This window comes from Tinamus guttatus, unplaced genomic scaffold (assembly GCF_059628265.1).
Source record: "Tinamus guttatus ecotype Peru unplaced genomic scaffold, ASM5962826v1 Tinamus_guttatus_pri_ptg000510l, whole genome shotgun sequence".
NCBI lineage: Eukaryota > Metazoa > Chordata > Aves > Tinamiformes > Tinamidae > Tinamus > Tinamus guttatus.
Window position 1 is genome coordinate 1,433,581 of NW_028289044.1, and position 19,973 is coordinate 1,453,553.

The 19,973-nt window shown below is 37.8% G+C and overlaps 1 protein-coding gene across 1 annotated transcript in view; it reads left to right on the forward strand.

Annotated features, from left to right (window-relative positions):
- Positions 1-418: 418 nt before the first annotated feature.
- Positions 419-19,973, forward strand: part of RGS22 (regulator of G protein signaling 22) — a 59,091-nt gene continuing 39,536 nt past the window's right edge. Inside the window, exons 1-7 of the mRNA XM_088533650.1 lie at positions 419-443; positions 1,085-1,113; positions 4,200-4,262; positions 12,517-12,738; positions 16,430-16,515; positions 17,931-18,096; positions 18,443-18,602. Of these exons, the coding sequence (XP_088389776.1) occupies positions 419-443; positions 1,085-1,113; positions 4,200-4,262; positions 12,517-12,738; positions 16,430-16,515; positions 17,931-18,096; positions 18,443-18,602 (751 nt within the window). The remainder of the gene's footprint in view (positions 444-1,084; positions 1,114-4,199; positions 4,263-12,516; positions 12,739-16,429; positions 16,516-17,930; positions 18,097-18,442; positions 18,603-19,973) is intronic.

Below are 19,973 nucleotides of genomic sequence, written 5' to 3' on the forward strand. Positions count from 1 at the left end.
AATACAACAGCGTTTTGGGCTAAGAACTGCTTAGGCTAGTTGAGAGAAGAGCATTTAATCTCCTCCTCCTCTGCTTAATTTACTGTAGCAAATACTCTCAGGTTCTTAAGTCATGGGCCTCTATTGTGCTCAGAGTGCCAGGGCGCCTGAAACGTGAGCCTGCCTCAGCGAGCTTCCCGTCAGCAGAGGTATTTTCTTAGGGCTGAGAAAAGCCCTGGCGTTGTTTGCAGTGCCATAGCAACCCACGCTCGCCGTGAGCCACGCGACAGAGCCGGGCTGGTGGTTTCAGACTCCGAGCGTGGGGCCAGGCCCAGGAATCCCCCAGCTTAAACTTCTAGCCCTTAGCTGAGGATTTCGCCTTTGAGAATGAGGCTGTGACCTTGCAGGGGTGGGGAGGCCTCGCGGACGTGGATGCAGCATGCAGGCGAAGAGGCTCACCACCGGTGAGTAGCCTTCTCCAAGGCGGGTGATGGACTGGACCTGGCTTAGGGGCTCCGACCGCAGCAGGAGCTGCCTAAGGGCACAGACAGTGATGCAAAGGAGCAAGATGCTAAACTGTTAGGCTGAAACTAGCAAAATTCGTCAGTGTGAAAAGAGAACTTTACTCCCTTTGGAGGCATCCCAAAAATGAAAAACCCTTTCTCAGTGAGATTTATTTATTCAGGAACACCTTCGGTTACATTCCATGGAGTTTTATCATGTGATTCGTAGTATTTGCTGTTCATGGCTCCTGAAGTCTCCTGCAAATCTGTATTTGCATTAAAAACAGCAAGCTTCTAGTCCTTCATTTTGCAAAGGAAAGCTGACAAGAAGTTAACTGATGCATATATGAATGTAAATGAAATCTCATTAAAGAATACTTTCATGATAGCATTCTTGTGTTTTTTTGATCTTTTTTATGCTCAGGCCAAAATTATTGCAACCAAAAGTTTATTTTATTTCCTCAAACCAAGTTATTGTATTTCAGAATATCTGTGAAGGTTGCCATGCCTCATTACTTATTTTGTTTCTGTTCAATAATCATAGTTTAACAAGCTTGATTGTATTGCTGGAATAACACATGCATCTCATTTTTATGTTTCAGAGCCTCCATGTATAACAGAGGATGTGCTTGTAAGTATGCTTTATAAGGCTTGATCATTCATTCCATCATGCAACTGTAGAGTAAAAAAGCAAAATAAGTCACTGGAAGCTGTTGTTTCTTGTGTCTTCCCGCTAAGTATAGAGTGACTGAGCAATTTGTTACAATATTCTCAGACAAATACTGCAGCTAGAAAAAAATAAAGAAATAGGAAACTATGGAGACTGCAGATATAAATGTAACAAAATGTAAAATAAGATGAAGGATGGAAACAATCAACTGGACGGTTCAACATAACAGGTCTAACAATTTTCTCATTACTTTACCTTCACTCATAACTCACAGTGGGACCTCCCTGAAGTTTGTCTTCTCATTTGAAAAGTAGATATGTGTACCTATTACCTCATATCAAATGACACTTTAAATCTTTCAGCTTAGGTAATGTTTGTTTTTGCACACCTTTGCAGATACATATTTTAAAGTGTAAATGCATTGCCATTCCTTTTGGGAGCCTCTATATGTTAACATATTATAAATCATAAACAGAACCCACACTGAGTTCAGGTAGAGATAACTGATATATAGTAGGCAGTTAGCATATAGAAATATGTACAAGAGAACATATAGCATTTCTGTACTGCATATTTACATGGCATCCAACCTTTATTCTAAAGGCAACTTATTGTGGCTAGACGTGTTAGACTCTAGGAGAATTTTACTCATGGATATGAAGCCGACAGACTTCCATGCAGGACCAGGGATTTATATTAAATTTAACTTAAATATTTAAAAGGCACAATTTATTATGTGTATTTGGAGGTTGGAGCTGTATTTATCATTTTGTGGAAGCTGCAGTGTAAACTACAAACCTCTCAAAATTGTTGTACTGCTGTTGTATTACTGTTGTACTACCCATGTGTCCTTGGGTGTCTAATAATATCTATGTGTTCTGTGCTGGTTCCCTGATGGCAGTAATACAGAGAGGCCTATCAAATATTACAGATAGGCTGTTATTAAAGTTGTTTCCGCAAAATATCTAAGTAAAAGTTTTACAATATATCCTTGATAAAATGATTTATAAAATCTTTTCAGTTTTTAAAGACTAATACAAATCAGACCCAGGATGTACCTATTTGTACATAAGTTGCATGAAGGCAAGACTGCAATTTTGGACCTATTTTTAGTACATTTTGACCACCCTTTGCAATTGTAAGCCAGGTTTTTCTAGTCATAATTTGGAGGGTGCAGCAGAAAAGGCAGCATGAGAAGGCATAAAAAACCCCTCTTCCTACCAAAAAAATCTAGGCTATAGTATTGTATATAAAACTCTATGAAGTGCAAATGGGAAAGTGTAACTATACTTCTAAAATGAAAATAAGACTGACCACAAAAAAGAACCCAAGGAAGGTATTCGTTTAATTCTGTAGTAAGTAGCAAAACTTGCATTAATAAGATCATAAACTTTTTTATTGATTAATGATCCAGTATGTTTATATTACTTGCTGTTATATGGGACTAAAGAGAATTATATCCTCGGCAAATTAAAAACACATGTTACCTGCATATTCTAAACAGCTTATAGTTCAGTCATTAACAAATGAATTGTTTTAAATAAGTCATTTGAACCATTAAAATAATTGCACACTATATGTATGGCATAGAAGGTCATATCTAATCATCTTCACACACATCTTCACCAGTTTTCAAATGTAGTTATGTTTCCCAGAACAAATGTAAAGCAGATTTAACTCTTTTTTTTTTTTTTTTTTAAATTGCATCAACTCTTGCAGATTTGAGATCTCTGGATCTGACTGATTGCCCAGTGATGTTATTGGGAGAATTTTATGTTGTCATCAAAATGTTTTGGATTAGATACTCTGGTAAATTCTCCTGTTTAAGCTCTACCCTAACGTCTTTAGGTCTGCAGTGGTACAGCCACTTTGGACCATGTGCCTGATATCTCAAAAAAACCCATGAGGTTTGCAATGCAGGAAGCCTTGCGTTAAGTGATGTCTGTTCTTTCTAGGAAAGAGCCTGAGCTAATCTGCCTTTCCTGTATCTTAGGAGTAACCACAAGTGCTAAAAAATAGATGTTGGCAGACTGAAGCTGGACAAACATTGTCACAGCTGGTTCTGGCCTGCCATGCAGCAGTTCATGGTTTCTTCCTTATCTGAGTACAAGCTGGGCCTTCATTTAAATCAGTATAGACACTGTGGAGAGCAGTTCAAGATACTTCCTGCCTACAAGTCGTGCTGCTTGCACCCTGCATAACCTCTTGCACATTTGAATCCTATGAACTTGAGAGAGAAGAAAAGTTTTGTGTTGTAAGACCTTTGCAGTAAGTAGATTTGACTTAGGTGAGGCATCCTCCTTGCTTTGCAAGACAGTAGTAGTATAATATTCTGAAACTGTTAGAGACATAGAGAACTCTTCATCATGCTGAAGACAGATTTCTAAAGGCCAGTGACCTAATTTTCTACTTCTGCCTTGTGTTGAATGGAAATGTGGGGGTTGGTATTGCGGGCAGTAGAAGATGACTTTCCATATTTATTGATTTGCCAAGAGGAAAAAAAACCATAATTTGCTAATAATTTTTAAGTCTTGAGTGTGTTATTTAGAATGTATCAGTCATAAAGACATAAAATACCTGCAAATCCAGTAATGACTGTTGTAATTAAGTCAGAAGGAAACGTCCCAGCTCTGTGAGACTCCCAAGTATGGCATATACTGTTTGCTTGGTGAACTAAACTGTGGACTGCTGAACTCCCTTTTATTTCCCAAATATTCCCCAAAACATCCCCAAGCAGCAGTGTTGGAGGAGAAACAGACATTGCTGAACTCTTATACACCCCTCTATACACTTTATCTCTACATTTCTTGGCAAAGTATTTGTCTTGATGTGTGTTTTTTACATTAAGAACCTCAGTGCTGTGCAATGGCTAGATAACAAAATAACAGGAGGGCAATGATTATATTCTCAAAAGTGAAAATCTTTTTTTGCCAAAGTTTACGTGTCATATACCTTATGGGAAAATCATTGTTTCAGGTGATAATGTATTCAAAACACACTTGCACAGATTAGTATAAGCCTTTCCTTATGGTTTTGTCTCTTCATAGGAAGACTACTTAGCCACAGATGACACGCTTGTAGACTACTTCAATGAATTTTTGAGTCTTCCGGTGAGTGCCTTACAGAAACATCTTTCAAAATATAGAAACACCTCACTAGGACTAGGAGTAAGGTAATTCATCTTAGAATAATTTGCATTTTGTCACTGTGCAGTTACAATGGCTTTTGCAATATTTTAATGGTAGTATTCAGTATCATTATCATTTCAGTATCATTATCAGTTTATGAAAATACAATGGACAAGGACTTCTGGGGATAGATTTTCTCTTGCTCCATGTACATTTACATAATTTACCCACTGTACACCAAAATAATATGAAAAAGACTTGAATACTCATGTAAAATGTGTAATAAATTCCCTTGTATTCCTGTACCACAACACTCTGATGTAAAAAATGTTGGTTCTTGAACACTCTTCTGGTGAAGAATGCAGTAGTGAATTTTTGATCAGGAATCAAAATGCATTTCTCTCTCTCCCTTTTTTTTTTTTTTTCATGTGGAGGCCTCAAAAGGTGGCAATTTCCCTCCCTTTTTCTCCACTTGCACCTGAAAGGATGCAGCCTGGCACTCTATCCTGTGTCCTGATCCATTACAGTTAGATCACCATACTCAGTGCCCTATATATAGCCCTGTATTTTTCTTTGTTTCCCTCTCAAATACCCAGCCTCCCTACACTAACATAGGAGCCACATACACTGTCCTGCTTCCTCAGTGTGGCAATTTCACCCAGTTTCTTAGCACTGTAGGCTCTAACTATCCCCTTCCTCTCTACTCCCACACTTTTAACACATATTCTGCTGAATATTGGCACAGCCCCCTTTCTATAGCATCATTCACAGCTTCCATGGGGCCTCCCAGCTGATCTGCCCTGAGTTCCCTCACAACCTCTCCCATCCGAATACACCATAGCCAAGTATTCTGCGTTGTGGGAATATATACACATACATGCACACTACTTCATTACTTGCCTGGTAGAACTCATCACCAGCACAGGGAAAGGGCAGAAATTAATTTTCGTGATATGGGATATGTCTTGATGCACCTTGGACCTGAAACTGGTGTGGTAACTATTGGAATATATTCAGTTATGAGTCAGCTTTACCACTTGGATGTAGATTGGAAATGTTCTCTAAACCACATCACAGATTTGCCTAGAAGAAAATATAACGGGAGCTATGCCTTAGAATGCCAGAATTGGGCCCCATCTGCCAATTTTTGATCTTCAAAGAGGATATAGAAGTATTAGAACAACTATATCAGAATGTAAATTCTGTGTGCAGCAATGATACTGATTTCTCCCAGGAGCTCAGTTACCCTCACCTCCCTGCAAGATTTTTAGGAGTACTTTTTTACAGAGGGAGTGTTGTTTTGTGTTTTCTGTTTGTATCTATCTCTGTCTCTCCTCTTCTCTTCCTGTAGCTTTTCAGGATGCTTATCTAAATCCAAGCCAAACTACATAGTCTTTAATCTTGGCCATCTTTTTGAGAAAGTTTTACCTTCCATAAGCAAGATTACTCTTAGCACAGGAACCCCATCTTCCACCCCTTCCTTCATTTATTTGGAAACTATTATGCTTCAAATTTTTCCTCAAGTTATAGTGGATGGAGTGGGAAAGAAGTTTAACCTGCTCATTCTCAGTGTCTCCATGGACATGCATAGATTTAAGGACATCTATTAGAGGCCAAAATTCTCCTTGGCCTCACAGGGCTCCTAGGCCCAGAGTCCTGGCTCAGTTCAGTATCTCTGAAATGCAGCAATTGCCCAGGCACTTGCGGCTGCTTTTGAAGACACAGAAGAGTTCACAGGGACAGTAAACACTGTTTTATACTGTAATCTTGGTAGATTTCTAAGATGACACATGGTTTCCATGTATTTATATATTTTAATTGAAACAGGCTATCTTCTACTAGATATTTTTATTTCTGATGTTCTCATAATTGATTTTATTTTCTCTTTGATTTTTTTTCAGAGGATTTATCCTTTCCAGGATTAAACTAGTTCTATTAATACCTTGAGTTCTGTGGTTTGAATATTTTATATTCCCAATTTCCCTTCTCTTTTCAGAGCAATTCTATTAAACACTGCATTGAAAATTCCATTGCTTTATTCTTGTTGTGCTTATATGCTGTTGCCTAGGAACAGTATTACCCAGGTGTGCTAGTAGTTAGGCAACAAGTTAAACTGAAAATATTGTGTGACTTGATACAAGTAATCAGTGGTAGCATATGCTTATTTTAAGAGACTGTCTCAGTATTGATTTATAATGCACCACTAGTGTATGGAAAATTATACCACTGGGGACCTTCTATAGCAGCGGAGAAAGAATTTTCTTTGATTTACAGTATATCCTCTAAGCTATCATGTTATTACAATAACATTCAGTACAAGCTGACATGAATATCTATATACTCCAAAAACGTACATACTCTAATTCTGATTGTTAGGAAAGTATTTCTGAAAGGTAAAATAATACAAACAAAACAAAACAAAACAGAAAACCAAAAAAATGACACTTGTTGCCAGTAGTACAGTGATTTGATAGTTGAAGAGAACAGTAACATGACACACGAGTTACACCTTCCTGAGTAGCTAATCTAAATGGCTGCCTGGTTAACTAATTTAAAATGACAGATTTAAGATAGATACATGGATATAGAGATAGTTCCATTTCTTACTGGCCAAAGATCCCTAGAATTTGAATCTGTTGTCCATGTATTTTAAACCTTCGTGTGTTTAACCATGAAAATTCAGACCATCAGAAATCTGCTTTAAACCCAGTGCCAGAAGCCTTCATGAAATAGTGCAGCGAGGTCAGCTTATTTGTGCTGCACTCTGCGAGCTGCCTGCTGTTCGTTCCACTCCTGCTTGGAGCTGCTGCACTAGCCTTCATTTCCAAAGTGCCAGGGGAGCAGGTCCTCACTGAGACATGTTCTTCCTCTCTGTGACCTTCCTGAAGAGTTGCACTAGGCCCAGAGGAGTTAACTGTATTTTGGCTGAAGTGCATTTGGGAGATGAGCTATAAAAGCTCATAAAAAAGGACAAGCAATTATTTTATCCCTTTCATTATGTTAAACATACTCTCCTTGCTTAAGAGGACAAAGAGATATATTAATAGTGCTCCATAGAAGAAAGAGAGAATATACTATAGGTAGCTTGCTTCTTATAAATTACAGTAAGTGTCCTGGTACCTAGTCTAAGAGAAGGTGTTTGGGCCGCTTTACAGGTAACACTTTTCACTTCAGCATGACTCTCTAGAGTAGATTTTGTTCCAGGATTTGACCCAGAGTAGTGATTCTGAAAAAAAAAAAAAAAAAGTATGAGATAAAATATAAGCTTGGGGCCAAGTGGCTTTTGTAAAAATGGAATGGGCCTGAAAGCCTCATGGTGTCAAGAGTAAAATCAGGTCTGATTGCTATGTTATGAATAGCAAATGACAGAAAGGGCTGAAAATGATCTGCTCAGCTTCACAGTTCAGGCCATTCTCTGTTTTGAAGACGCCTCTGAATTATTCCTTCAGGCACTAATATATCCTCTTAGTTCCCTGTTGGTTTTCCAGGTGTGCAGGGAGAGGTTGCAGGTGCCAAAACAATCTCTCCTCAAAAGGCTTTTGCTTCAGTGAGACTCCACATGCATGTTATGTTCATGAAGCCTACTCCAGAGCAAAAAAATTACTTGATTTTTTTGTCATTCAAGAAAGCAAACGCAGCTGTCCTGCCTTATTTCCCTACTGATAGTTAATTTACTGTCAAAAAGCTCTTCTCTTTTGATCACACTGTGGCATTTGCTTGTGACTTGTGCCTTACGCATCAACAGAAGGGAAATCCTGGACACACTGAAGTCAGTGGGAGATTTGCCACTGACCTTGTGCAGTCTGAGTTTCCCAGGCATTTCCTAGAGCTGCTCAAATTCTTTTCTGGTCTGGATTTTCACTGACATTTATTTATGATATACAAATACCCGTCTTAAGGAAATTTTGGCAAAGCTCCTGGATGAGGTCTCTATTCATTCCCACCCTTTCAGGGCCTTAGCCTAAGAGGCAGCCAAGCTGTGGTCATTGTGTTTCTCTTGGGATCAAACTACATTATTTGGGGTGGGATGTGGGGAGCGTATTTACACATTTGTTAAGTGTATCAGAAGTTAAGTATAACTGAAAACTGTTAGAACAGAGAACAGTGAGATTTATATGTCTGATATCCTGGCAACATGGTGATGGATGCTGTTTTGGTTTCTGTTTTGGGAAGACTGAAAGAAATTTGCCTTCCCCTCAGTAAACTGAAGGTTTTGGAGCTATGTATTCTATTTATCCTTCAACTGAAACCATATTCAATGTGCATTTGACAACTAAGAAATTTCTGTGCTGTCAAAAATGTATATACAATTGTTATTTATTTAATATAATTGCTATAACAGTGTTTGGTTGTGAAACAGCATGAAAACACCTTTGTGTCTTTTACTGCATGATTCTTCTGAAGCTCAGAGGACTATGCTGAGTTAAACATTTAGAAATACATTGGTTGCATTGAGGACAAGTGGAGAGTTGCCTGTGAGTGATGCAGTTTGCAAAATCTGTAGATTTCTTTTTGTTGGTATTTGCAAATCCTTGTTGATCCTATTTATTGTTCTAAATTGATAATGCATGAATCCCAAGCTTCAAGGCCAAAGCTTTGGCCCTCCTGCCAAAGCTGAATTTATTTTAATCTCTTGAGGTATAATTTGGCTCTGGATTTTTCTCTTCGTCTTTGAAGGATCAGAAATTGGCACAGACAAGAGACAGAATATAGGGAAGAATGCAGTCTTACTCCTAGTATTTGGTTAGTCTATTTTACTTACATGTTAAAATTAAAGTGCTTGCCAAATCTGGGGCAAGAAAGGCATTTCCTGTTATATTAGACTGGCAGGGATATTTTTTCTCCTTCCTTTGTGGCATAGGCCATTGTCCTCTCCTTAACATAAGTGGGCATCTTCACTAAAGAGATTCCTTGTTATTTTAATGACCTAAAGTATTGGTGATGCCATAAACCTCTCCCATGCTCTTTTTGTGAAATATTATAGAATTTTATGTCATTTGGCTTCTGTGGGAAAAGTTTTAAGTTTGCTAAAGGGTATGGAGAAGTTTTTTGTGGCTTGTAATGTGTGGGAATGGTTAGATTTGGTGTTCTGTTCCAAAGTTTTTTACATACTGAGAGGGAGATGGATTCATTGAGCCTCTCTGTCCTCTACTATAACTGTGAAAATGTATTCTACAGGAAATAAAGACGATTTATTTTGGTGTTTCCATTTGATTTTTATCATAACATTATCATATTCATTTTTGTGGTGGGAATGAGTGAAGAAGGTCAGGACTTATCTCTTCTTTTATTACGCCTATAAAAACGTTATGATTTATCATTCTATTTTTTTAAGCAAGAAAGTAAAATATACTTCCCTAGAAAAACTGTAACTGTTTTCAAATGTTTTTATATGAGACTTCATTGAAATCTTCTGTCTGGTAGAATCTGGGGTTTGTACAGAATCACAGATCACTCAGGCTGGAAGGGACATGGAGAGGTTGTAGTCCAGCCTCCTGCTGAAAGCGGGGTCAGCAAAATCAGCCAAGCTGCCGATGGCTTTGCCTGGTAGGTTTTTGACGACCTCCAACAACTGAAATTCCACAGTCTCTCAGACAGTCTTTTCCAATGCCTAATTATCCCTGCAGTGATTTTTCCCCCCTTATACCTGTACCTCTCCGTTTTAGGGCATGACCATTTTCTCTTGTCCACCTGCTGTGCTCTACCTTCTCAGTAACCTGCTTGTGAACAGTGGTAGCTCCCCACAAAGCTGTCCCTTCCCCTCTGCCTCTCCTCATGGACAAGTCCATTGGTCTGCAGCCATCTCTGTGGTCCTCTCCTGAACTCATGTTTACCAAGATCCTTCTTGTATAGGGGACTCAAAACTGGATATAGTATTCCAGATGTAGCCTTACTAGTGTCCATTAAAGGGAAACGATTGCTTCCCTTGATCTCCAAGCTACTCTCTTGCTGATACAGGACAGTATGTGTTGTGTCTTGATGTTCCTGGGGACAGGAAACTACACTTTGGACAAATGCAGCTGTTCTGCTAAAATATGTAGTATCCAACAGCTTAATCCTTTTATCTCATCAGTGTATGTTCTTTTGTTCCATTAGTAAATGTGTCTTATGAAGATTTGTGGCCAAACACCCAAAATAGCAATACAATTTACATTTTAAAAGTTGTCATTGGCATCTCTTTCACTACAGTAAAGTTGCCAGATGTTTTCTGTTCAGTTAATTAGAATGTGTATTTAAAAACCTAGACTTAGAGTAAGTTACAATGGATTGAGTAAAAGTAGATATGCGTGATAAATTAATGTTGTCTTTGGTTAGTTTTCAATTTGAATACCATGGAACTAAAATAATCTGGTCATGTCTAGTCAAGTAGCCCTAGATTATGGAATTTGCATTTGTTTACTTTTTTTCCTTTTTTCTGCAAGCAAGACCGTTTAAAATCCAGAGAGAATGAAGCACCTTGTTTCTTATTGTATTTTCTTCTGTATCTTTTTTTTTGAAAAAAGAAAAATACATTTGAAGATTATTCAAGATGAGTAGGTAGTCTTTTAAAAGCTGAAAGGAGCCCAAATTAGGTTTGAACGTAAATGAAAGGTACACATAATAAGTTGGGAGGAGCTCTGAATGAAGTACAGAGAAACCTGCAGGACATAAAATCCTCTCTAAAATGCTGTTCAGTATTTTAAAATGAAGTTCAGTATTTTAAAATACAGTTTGGTATATTTAGAGAAAAACCTGCAAAGTACACTGGGCAGAATTAATGCCAAAAGCGGGACAAGGCGTCAAAGAACAAATTTTCTAGTGAAATTAGGTAAGTAAACAGACTAATGCAATTCTGTGCATGGTGCTGACAGCGAGATCCTGATAAGCCAGGTGAGATTAAAGCCCTCACATGCCATGTGCTGAGCCTTCACTGCGAGCCACATGGGACAGACTTGGGAATGTTTCATTCTGGGCATTACTCCACATGACATTGGTCAACCATGGACCTTTAAACAGAAGCTGCAAAATAGCTGGCACTGACATGATTACTTTGAACTTACAATTGTGTAAAACAGGGTCAAAATATCCTACAATGTGCTTGAATATATGTAGCGTATATTCAACATATGTAGTATGAATACAAAGTATGTCTGGTTTATATGCATATCTAAATATATATATGCTTCTATATACAGACTATAATGTATGAAAAAATAAAATGCAATGAAAAATACAGTGTTTGAAAAAGTAAAGTGGTATTAAGTGCAGGGGAATTACAATTTTAAAAACACCAGGTGGGAATCTGTCTGAAATTAAGCCAAAAAGAGTTTTGGCACAGGGTCTGAATATGGCCAGGGTTTCATACTTCTCTTTTATTCAGTTCTTCATGTCCTCCTACTCAGTGTAGAGCTGATTATATAACCTAATTTTCATAAATGACTTGGGTGTCTTCCAAGATTTTTGTGAAATCTATCCTTGTTTTCACCCCTTTCCTTTCAAGTGAAAGAGAATTTGAAGAAAGTGTGAAGGTCTTTCAGAAGGAAAGGCAGGGAGATATCTAATAACAGAACTTAAAAGATGAACGATGACTGTGCTTTGTTTTCGTGTGTGCATCTGCTTTTTTTTTTTTTTTGAGTTGACAAAAGTTATAACTGAAGAGCCAAAGTTGAAACTACCTCATGTATTACATAGCATCTGAGTGAATTGACGGTGTACAGTAAAACTTACAACTTGCATAGCTTTTGGTTGGTGCTTGACCTACAAGTAACAATAAGAGGTAAAATCTTACCTATATATGCTGCAAGACCAGAATTATGCATCCATCAAAATAATGAAATGAGAAGCTTCAGAATCATTCTTTCCAAATGCGTCTTACACTTAAAAAGTCTGCTTCATTACTAATGTTTTCAGGTCTTGATTGTTTGTGGTAATAAAGGGGTGACTAAGAGCAGCTCTGAGGTCTGCAGAGCAGTTGCTGAAGTCGTATGAAAAAGGATGGTATATGTTCTAGAGTGATATGAATTTTTGGCAATTAAACATAGCTGAGAAAACAAATAAGAATGTGATGAAAAGCTCTACAGTGAAGAGACTACAGAACAAGAGTACAGAAAAATCACTATTTTGCTATATGGAGGAGAAATAAGCCTTATGATTCCAACTCAAATTCTGCAGGATGCTTCTATACCATAAAAAGTAACTTCTTGAAATGAAAGGTTTCCCATATAGCAACATTCTAAACTCTGTATTTCTTTTGTAGACTTTTGCCCAGCCAGTTAAGTTTAACCCTGATTTTGGGGTTTTTGAAGTAGTTGATGATGCTCCCCAGCGCCTGGAAAGCCAGCTGAAAAAAATTCTACATGACCAGAAACCTCCCAACCCCATTTATGATGTTATAAGGAAAGCAAAGAATGATGGGCAGTTTTCCAAAAAGAGCAATGCTTCTCCAGCCTTGAATATTGATCCAAATTACAACACCATGGTAAGCATCTTATAGCCACTGAGTTTATATTTAGATCTTACTGTTGAGATACTGGCAGTAGTTATTGTTGTGTTTGGCTTGTTAGCTTGGGAAAAAATGTTAATTTATGTTAGGAAAGCATAATGATGGGCCAAATTATGCCCTGCAATGCACATGTGTCTACCAGACAAGTGAATGGAGTTACACATGTACATCCTGTAGCACAGAATTTTGAAGGTTCTGTAGGGCAGGATTCATTTGTGTGGTCTGAATGCTTTTTAATATTAAAAGAGAAAATATTATGACAACAGTTACTTTACTAGTGATCCCTGGAATGTGCAAATTGACTGAAACTAATGCATCTCAGTCTTTCCTTATTAATTAATTTCCTTATGTGGCTATGAGCTCATCTGTGGTCTGGCAACACATAAGTCTCTCTTCCATTAATTCCCAAAGGATTGACATGATTAGCATCAATTGAAATGGCCAGAAAAAATAACCTTTGGCAACAAGAAAGCTATATTAATGAAGAGATGGGCTGGAATTTGGAAAAAAAAAAAAAACTTTTTTCAGCTTTGCTCAGACTCTATCAACTTTGGTATTTTCACCTGTTTACTCTAGGGACTTTCTTCATCTTTGGAATCATCCTGTGAGCCTACCTTAAGAAAATAAGGTTAGAAGAGAAAAACAAATTTCACTGGGATACATTATTTATTCCTTTTCTGCTTAATTTGCATTGGTATAACTGATGTGGGTTAATTTCATTCAAGGCCAGTCTAAGGTCTTTGCCACATTTTAAGAGGATGCTGCTCTATATTATGTCATAGCTGGAAAGCTAATAGAAAATCAGGGCGTTATAACTGACTGTTGCTTTGCTCAATATAAGCTTAATGATTTTCAGAAAAGAAAACACAGTGTAGAGAGAGGTCAAAAGGCAATGGTTGGTGGTAACAGGAGACAAACAGGAGTTTATCTGTGTGTAAACTGGTAGAGTAGGTATAGGTACAGTATGAATGGTACAATAGGACAAGGTTCAGAGATATTTCTACCACATTAGGTGATTATTTTCTCTTAAAACTTTACTTGAGAGCACAAAAACCAACAGACTGTTCTTGATTTCTTATTTGTACTAAGGATTTAACTGAAGAAATATTTTGTGCTTAAGCAAGAGTGGTTAAGATTGCTTTCCAGGATGACCTCACATCATTGCAACCGTGGACAGCCTTCTTGACAAATTCAAAGCCACCACCTTGCATTCATTATTTCTTATATCTTTCATGTGGATTGGAACAAAGGGTGCCTGCATTATTCTAGAATACATTTCCTTCTCTAGGGAAGTTTCCAGAGATGGGAACCATTATGGCCTTTGTAAGGAACACTATAACTCTGTATACTTTCTTTTCCAATTTTGCAAATGGGAGATGTTTCTTTTTTTTTTCTTTCTTTTTTTTTTCTTTGGCGGGGGGGCTGTTTTACTGAACAAGTAATTGGGTTGCCTCGTTAACTTCAGTTTGGCTTCTCAAGGCTAACCTCACTGTTACTGACCAAGCAGGAGAATTTACAGACCAATTTCATCAAATAATACAGTTCAACCAAATGGGATTTGATCTTTTGGGCTTGGAGCGACGTTGCCTTCTTTGCTTGGACTGTTTTTTTTTTTTTCTCTGCTTGTTTCACACTGACTGAAGAGACTCAAAGTTGCTTTGAATATTATATTCCTTTAGTGGCCATCACTGGCCCATTAGGCTGTGACCTGATGGTCTTAGTATGCCTGCCAAGCTGAAGCCTGAATTTAAACATACCTAGCCTGAGAAACACATGGTATAGTATTTTCCTCTGTTTTTTTTTTCTTACTTCCCTTTTAGACTCTTACAAATTTACTTATAAGGAAATGATCTGCATGTGTACTTGCAAATTATAGATAAGGAAGCAAGTGTCTTCTCATCAATCATCAAAATCATCTCATGAGGAAAATATATTAAGAAAAAAAATATGCAGGGTTGGGTGGGACCAGTTGCTAGTATGGAAAGAAACTGGCTGGCATCCCACGGATCTTACTTCAGAGAAACCCCAGTTCAGCAAAGCTCTTAGGTGTTTAACTTCAATCAAGTGAAGTTAAACACATGCTTAAACTTAAACATGTGCTAAAAGCTTTGCTGGATTGGGTCCCAGCAGGGCCTACGGCTGACTGGGTAAGGAAGCTAACCAAGGTAACAAAACCATCGGATAAAGTGTAGCACTTCTTCTCTGGAGAAGAGGAAAGCATGGATGTTCTTTCCTGCTGATAGAATATATGATTTCGTGTACCAGCCATGCATAGACAGGGACATGTTACGAATCACCTAGATAAAAAACTGTACTGTGAGTCAGTAAGTACATAAATATTGAATGCTGACTGATTGGCCAAAATAAAGAGACACTCTTCTGTATTTCCAAAGAGCTTGTCAGTTTGCAAAAGGAGGCACAGACTCTGTGGTTGGGAGTAATTAGTCTTCATCTCCACAAATTACACTGTATGAGCCACAGCCAATATAAGCTTTCCATATTTTGAAATATTTTCTTCTTTCTAAATGAAACCACCCACTTTCTAAGTAATTTAGATTTTTTAATCCCCTACAGATGACCTATGAAGCAGAAATTACCCTTGTCCCTAACGAAATATTAGATCATGGAAAGAAAATTTTAAATGTAATCTACATTTTAATGTAGATTGTTTGATACAGCAAGTAGCAAAAATATCAGTATTCCATTCTTCTCCAAACTTCACTTGTATTTGTGGAAAAGTAGAGTTACCACATTATTTCAAACCATCAATTCCACCATGCATCAAATAAACAGAACAGGTCATCCCCTTAGAGAAAAAAGAGCAGTCTTAAAATAAAGTTAAACTAGTGTGCTGTGTGTCAGACTATTTTCTAATAGGAATAGCTATGGCTCACGCTGGCTCATACTCAGAAAACTCGCCCTCCGCGTAGGCCTATTTTTTGGTTAGTTGGCTCTGTGTGGCTCACGGCTCAACACGTCTCTTTGCTCTCCAAATCACTCCTGAGGCACCCAGGCCGCTGCTTTGACCAGGCTTGGAGACATGGACCTGCTGAAAGGCCTTCTGCTGTGGGCCTGATTCCACTCTCTCTTAGATTTCCATTAAAAGAGTGCATGTGTGCAGTGCCATTATGTAATGTTCCAGCATAAAACTGGAAAATGTGATAGCTGACCGGCTATTTGTTAGTTTGATTTTGTTTTGATATCCACAGTTATCCCGTTCTGGGAGGATAAGCTAAGACTTTCTTGTTCTTCAAGTTATCGGGGAAAAATGCAACAGTGGTTATTTATAAAACATGTGATATCGTCAGAGAAATTAGTAGTTTCTTATGGCAGAAAATTTATGAGCATCTGACATGTAATTTGCATTTAGAATTGTACAGTAAAGGCATGATTCTTGTGTGCATTGGTTTTGAACAAAAACCACCCATGATTTGTTAACATAGTTATACACGCATAGGTGAAATCAGATTCAGATCTCCTAAATTGTTATAGGTAGGTAAATTAATTCAGTGTCCCAGCCTGACTGGATAGCAAAGGTAATATTCCTTGTATATTTGTTTTCTGAGACAATGCCTGTATGGGAGAGGGATGAGAAGAATCAGTTACATGGCAGAAAATACAAGAAAGTTAAGAATTATGCAAATCTTTGACATTCCTTTTTTTGTAGCGTCTTCATCGAGAACAAGCAATTCAGTGGGTTAAGAAAGAGAGACTTCCAGCATTTCTGGAAAGTGACTGTTACTTTGAGTACAGGTATTGCAACCTTTCATGCTGTCTCTCAGTTACAAACTTTAAAATTTATGTCCTCTGCTTAATTTATCTTGACAATAACCTTAAAATATTTTCTTATGCCTCTTGTCCTGTTTAATTTTAGCATTTTAGTGACCTGGATAAATTAAAATTATTTACTTTTTTTTTTCACTTTTCATTTTGTAATTTTCCTTGACCAAGAATTACATACTACATTACAGCACTGCAGTGTAAAAGTTGTGTTTATCTTTTTCTGAATTTCTCTTCCACAGAACTACCAATGTGCTTGTATCTCTCTAATCAATATGTAGACCTATGAAATCTATTCAGAGGAGAAAGTCAGTCTTTTTTATTTTAATTATTGCTTTGTATCTTTGGCCCTCCTGCCAGGCTTCCTTTTGCAAGGCTCTCTGCTGAATGCCATGGCATAGTTGCATGATCTGCAGTTTCTCTGCAAGATGTTCAGGGGGTTTAGCCTGCTTTTTTGGTAGGATTTGTCTCTATATCCCTTAAAGCTGCGTCTAGATACTGAGAGTGGTAATGTGTTTTAGGAGACCTAAAATCCTAAAATTGTGCTTACTTTCCATTGACATCAGTGTTTTAAGTTGCTTTCCTGAATCTGTATCAAAGTAAGCTGAGATGATCAAATGGGGACTTGGGCTTATGCGTTTAAAGAACAGATAAAGCTATCCTAACCCTGCAATGAAATCCCAACAGTGGGGATTCGGAGGCTTCATTTTCTCTTCACCTGTGCCTTGCTGGTTACATACTACACTCTCACTTAACCTAATCACTTCTGACCCCATTCTTGAGCTCAGAGCACCCTCTTCATTACCATACAATTTTAACTATGCCTGATGTTCTGGACGTTGCGAGGCCCACACTTACACTCACAAGGTGCCACTGGAGTGAAGCTGTCATACAGGAACAAGATAGCACCAGCTGTTTTGTTATCAGCAATCAGAGTCTAAAAGTTCAGTCAGGATGATCACTGCTGTGGCACTCTGCTGGAATATTGCTTGTGTCAGGAGCAGGAAATGCAGGGTCTGGTACTGATATGGGGCTCTGCAAATTGGGAGATGATTCTGTTTTAGCAATCAAAATGTTCAAGGGTTTCTTGGCAGGGTTTGGAACCGCATGGATATATGCAAGATCATCCTGACAGAAAACAGTTTTGCTGGTAGAGCTTCATAATGCAAAGCAGGCCACCTTCTGTAAACTCCATGGACTATGGAACAGCAGTGCTGGTGTTTACATATGTGACAGCAGGCGAGGGGTGAAATAATAAAGTTCCCTGTAGCAATTTATTTTTAGAATGATCATGTTTTTTAGTGTCTATTTTAGGGATAAATCAAACAACTGCTTCTCTCACTAAAAGCTATAATCAACTACTTTCTTGTTTCAACATTTAATTTCAGACTAGCTAAACTGATATCACAGGTAAAATGGAGCAAGACTGGCATTAATTTCATTATAGACAGAGGTTACTATCCCTGGATAAGGAAGAGAGACCCAACTCCTCCTTTCCCTGAGGAGGATGCCACTTCAACCACTATGAAGAAGTTTTATGTTTCACTTGGCAAGGTAAAATAAACATGCTTAGTAGGTATAGCATCAAGCTAGATTGAATGCCTTAAATTACCACAACTGTCCTCATAACCTAATTGAACAATTGATTCTTTGAATATCCCTTCTTCTCAACGCGCTCTGTGCTACAGAAGAAGGTCATACCACAGCTTAAAAAGAAGGCATTGCTGTGTTACAAATGTGCTCAGCTATTGTTATGCAGCTCCTTTCACTGGGAACTATCACTACAGAAATCTATACAAATAGAGCTTATAAAATGACTTCACTCAATAAGACCCCTGGTCTCAGAAACATTACAATAAATAGAAAAAAACGAATTACTCGATGACATTTCTTTTCATAGGCTACGCTTTCTCAGACAGAGGATTGGTTTACACTAGCGAAACAAAGGGAATCCATGAAAAATGCAGATCTTTTAGCTTCTCGTCAGTTTCAAGATGTTCATTTTTTGCATGGTCAGCATGAAAGAAATGATTTATTAAGTGAAGAACCTGGCTTTCTAGGTAAGTAATAGAGCTTCAGTTATAGTAAGTCTGACCAGATAGGAATAAAAGAATTTCTAAGGACTTGTAGCTACGTGTGCTTAGTACTATTCTGAGTATTCTACAGATGGGAAAAGAGATGGACTTGTTTCTTTCCATAGTCACAGTGTTAAATGAAAATTTGAACTGGTAGCCAAGTAATAGTGTGTCAGAAAAAGCCTGTTTTCATAGGTATTTGTGTCTCTTAGATAGTTTGCAAGTTTCAGCCAAAGTTTTTTTCCCCATTCAAGGTGCATATAAAGACTTTCTTGTTTGGATTTTTTTTTGAGTATTTGATACTGTATAATTTGCAATCTAGCCATCTTCTTAAGGTGCTTCTATTTTGATTGCTCAAAAGATGTGTATGGCTGCAATTTCTGTTTATGATGCTCCTGTCTATGTACCAAATATAATTGAAGTTGTTCAGCAGGCTTCAAGTTTCTGGAAGAGAACATATGCATGCAAAAGAACATAGATGCACTAGATTGCCTAGGTTAGCTTCTATTCTGTAGGCAGTAACAAGATGAACAGAGAAGTCTCAACATGTAGGAGGATGCTAGGAGCTCACAGACTGAGTTGGAAAGTGGAACACACAGCAATTCTTTTCGTTACTCATTTTTTTTTTCTTTTTCCAAAACTCATCAAGATTACCTCTGGAAATACATTGCTGATTCATGCATTAGTAACAAAGTTAATCTAGTTGCCCTTGTTTTGTGATTCATGTGTCTACTACTAATTTTTGCAGTGCTTTGAGCAGAGAGGCCACAAGTGGACAGTTATTGCAGAGCACCATATTGCAGAGCAGGTCTGAACTGCTGTGAGTTAGGCATAGATCTATGGAAAGCCTATTTTTCCACTGTCTTGTAATCAAGTATTTTACCTCAATAGCTGTTTTATATCTCCTCATTGCAAATTTTGTTTAATAATATTGACCATATTTTACATATGCTTACTGCTCTTATAGTTATTTCCTGGGAAATCTAGCATTCTTTCAGTTAAAAAATTATTTTTTGGCAGAGTGTTCACCTGAGGTAGAGGTCAGGAAATAGAAGCAATAAAGGGCATCAACTAAGTTTCTCAGGATCAGCTGCAATTAGAAAGAGTTCAGTAGCAGGAGTAGAGTAGTTCCTGTTCAGGAAGGTATCTGCTTAGGTGATCCAGTGTGAATTCCTTGCTCTCTCAGTTGTATCAAGGTTATAAGTCGATGCCTTTTGAGCAAAACCGTTAGTCATTTGGCTTGTGATTGCTCCAGAGCTGTGAGCTCTCTCCCTAATTCTCTTAGGTTCTGTGAAATCATTCTTGATGTTTCAGTTTCACAGAATGGTGTTGAGAAGCTATATGTTTTTCTTTGTC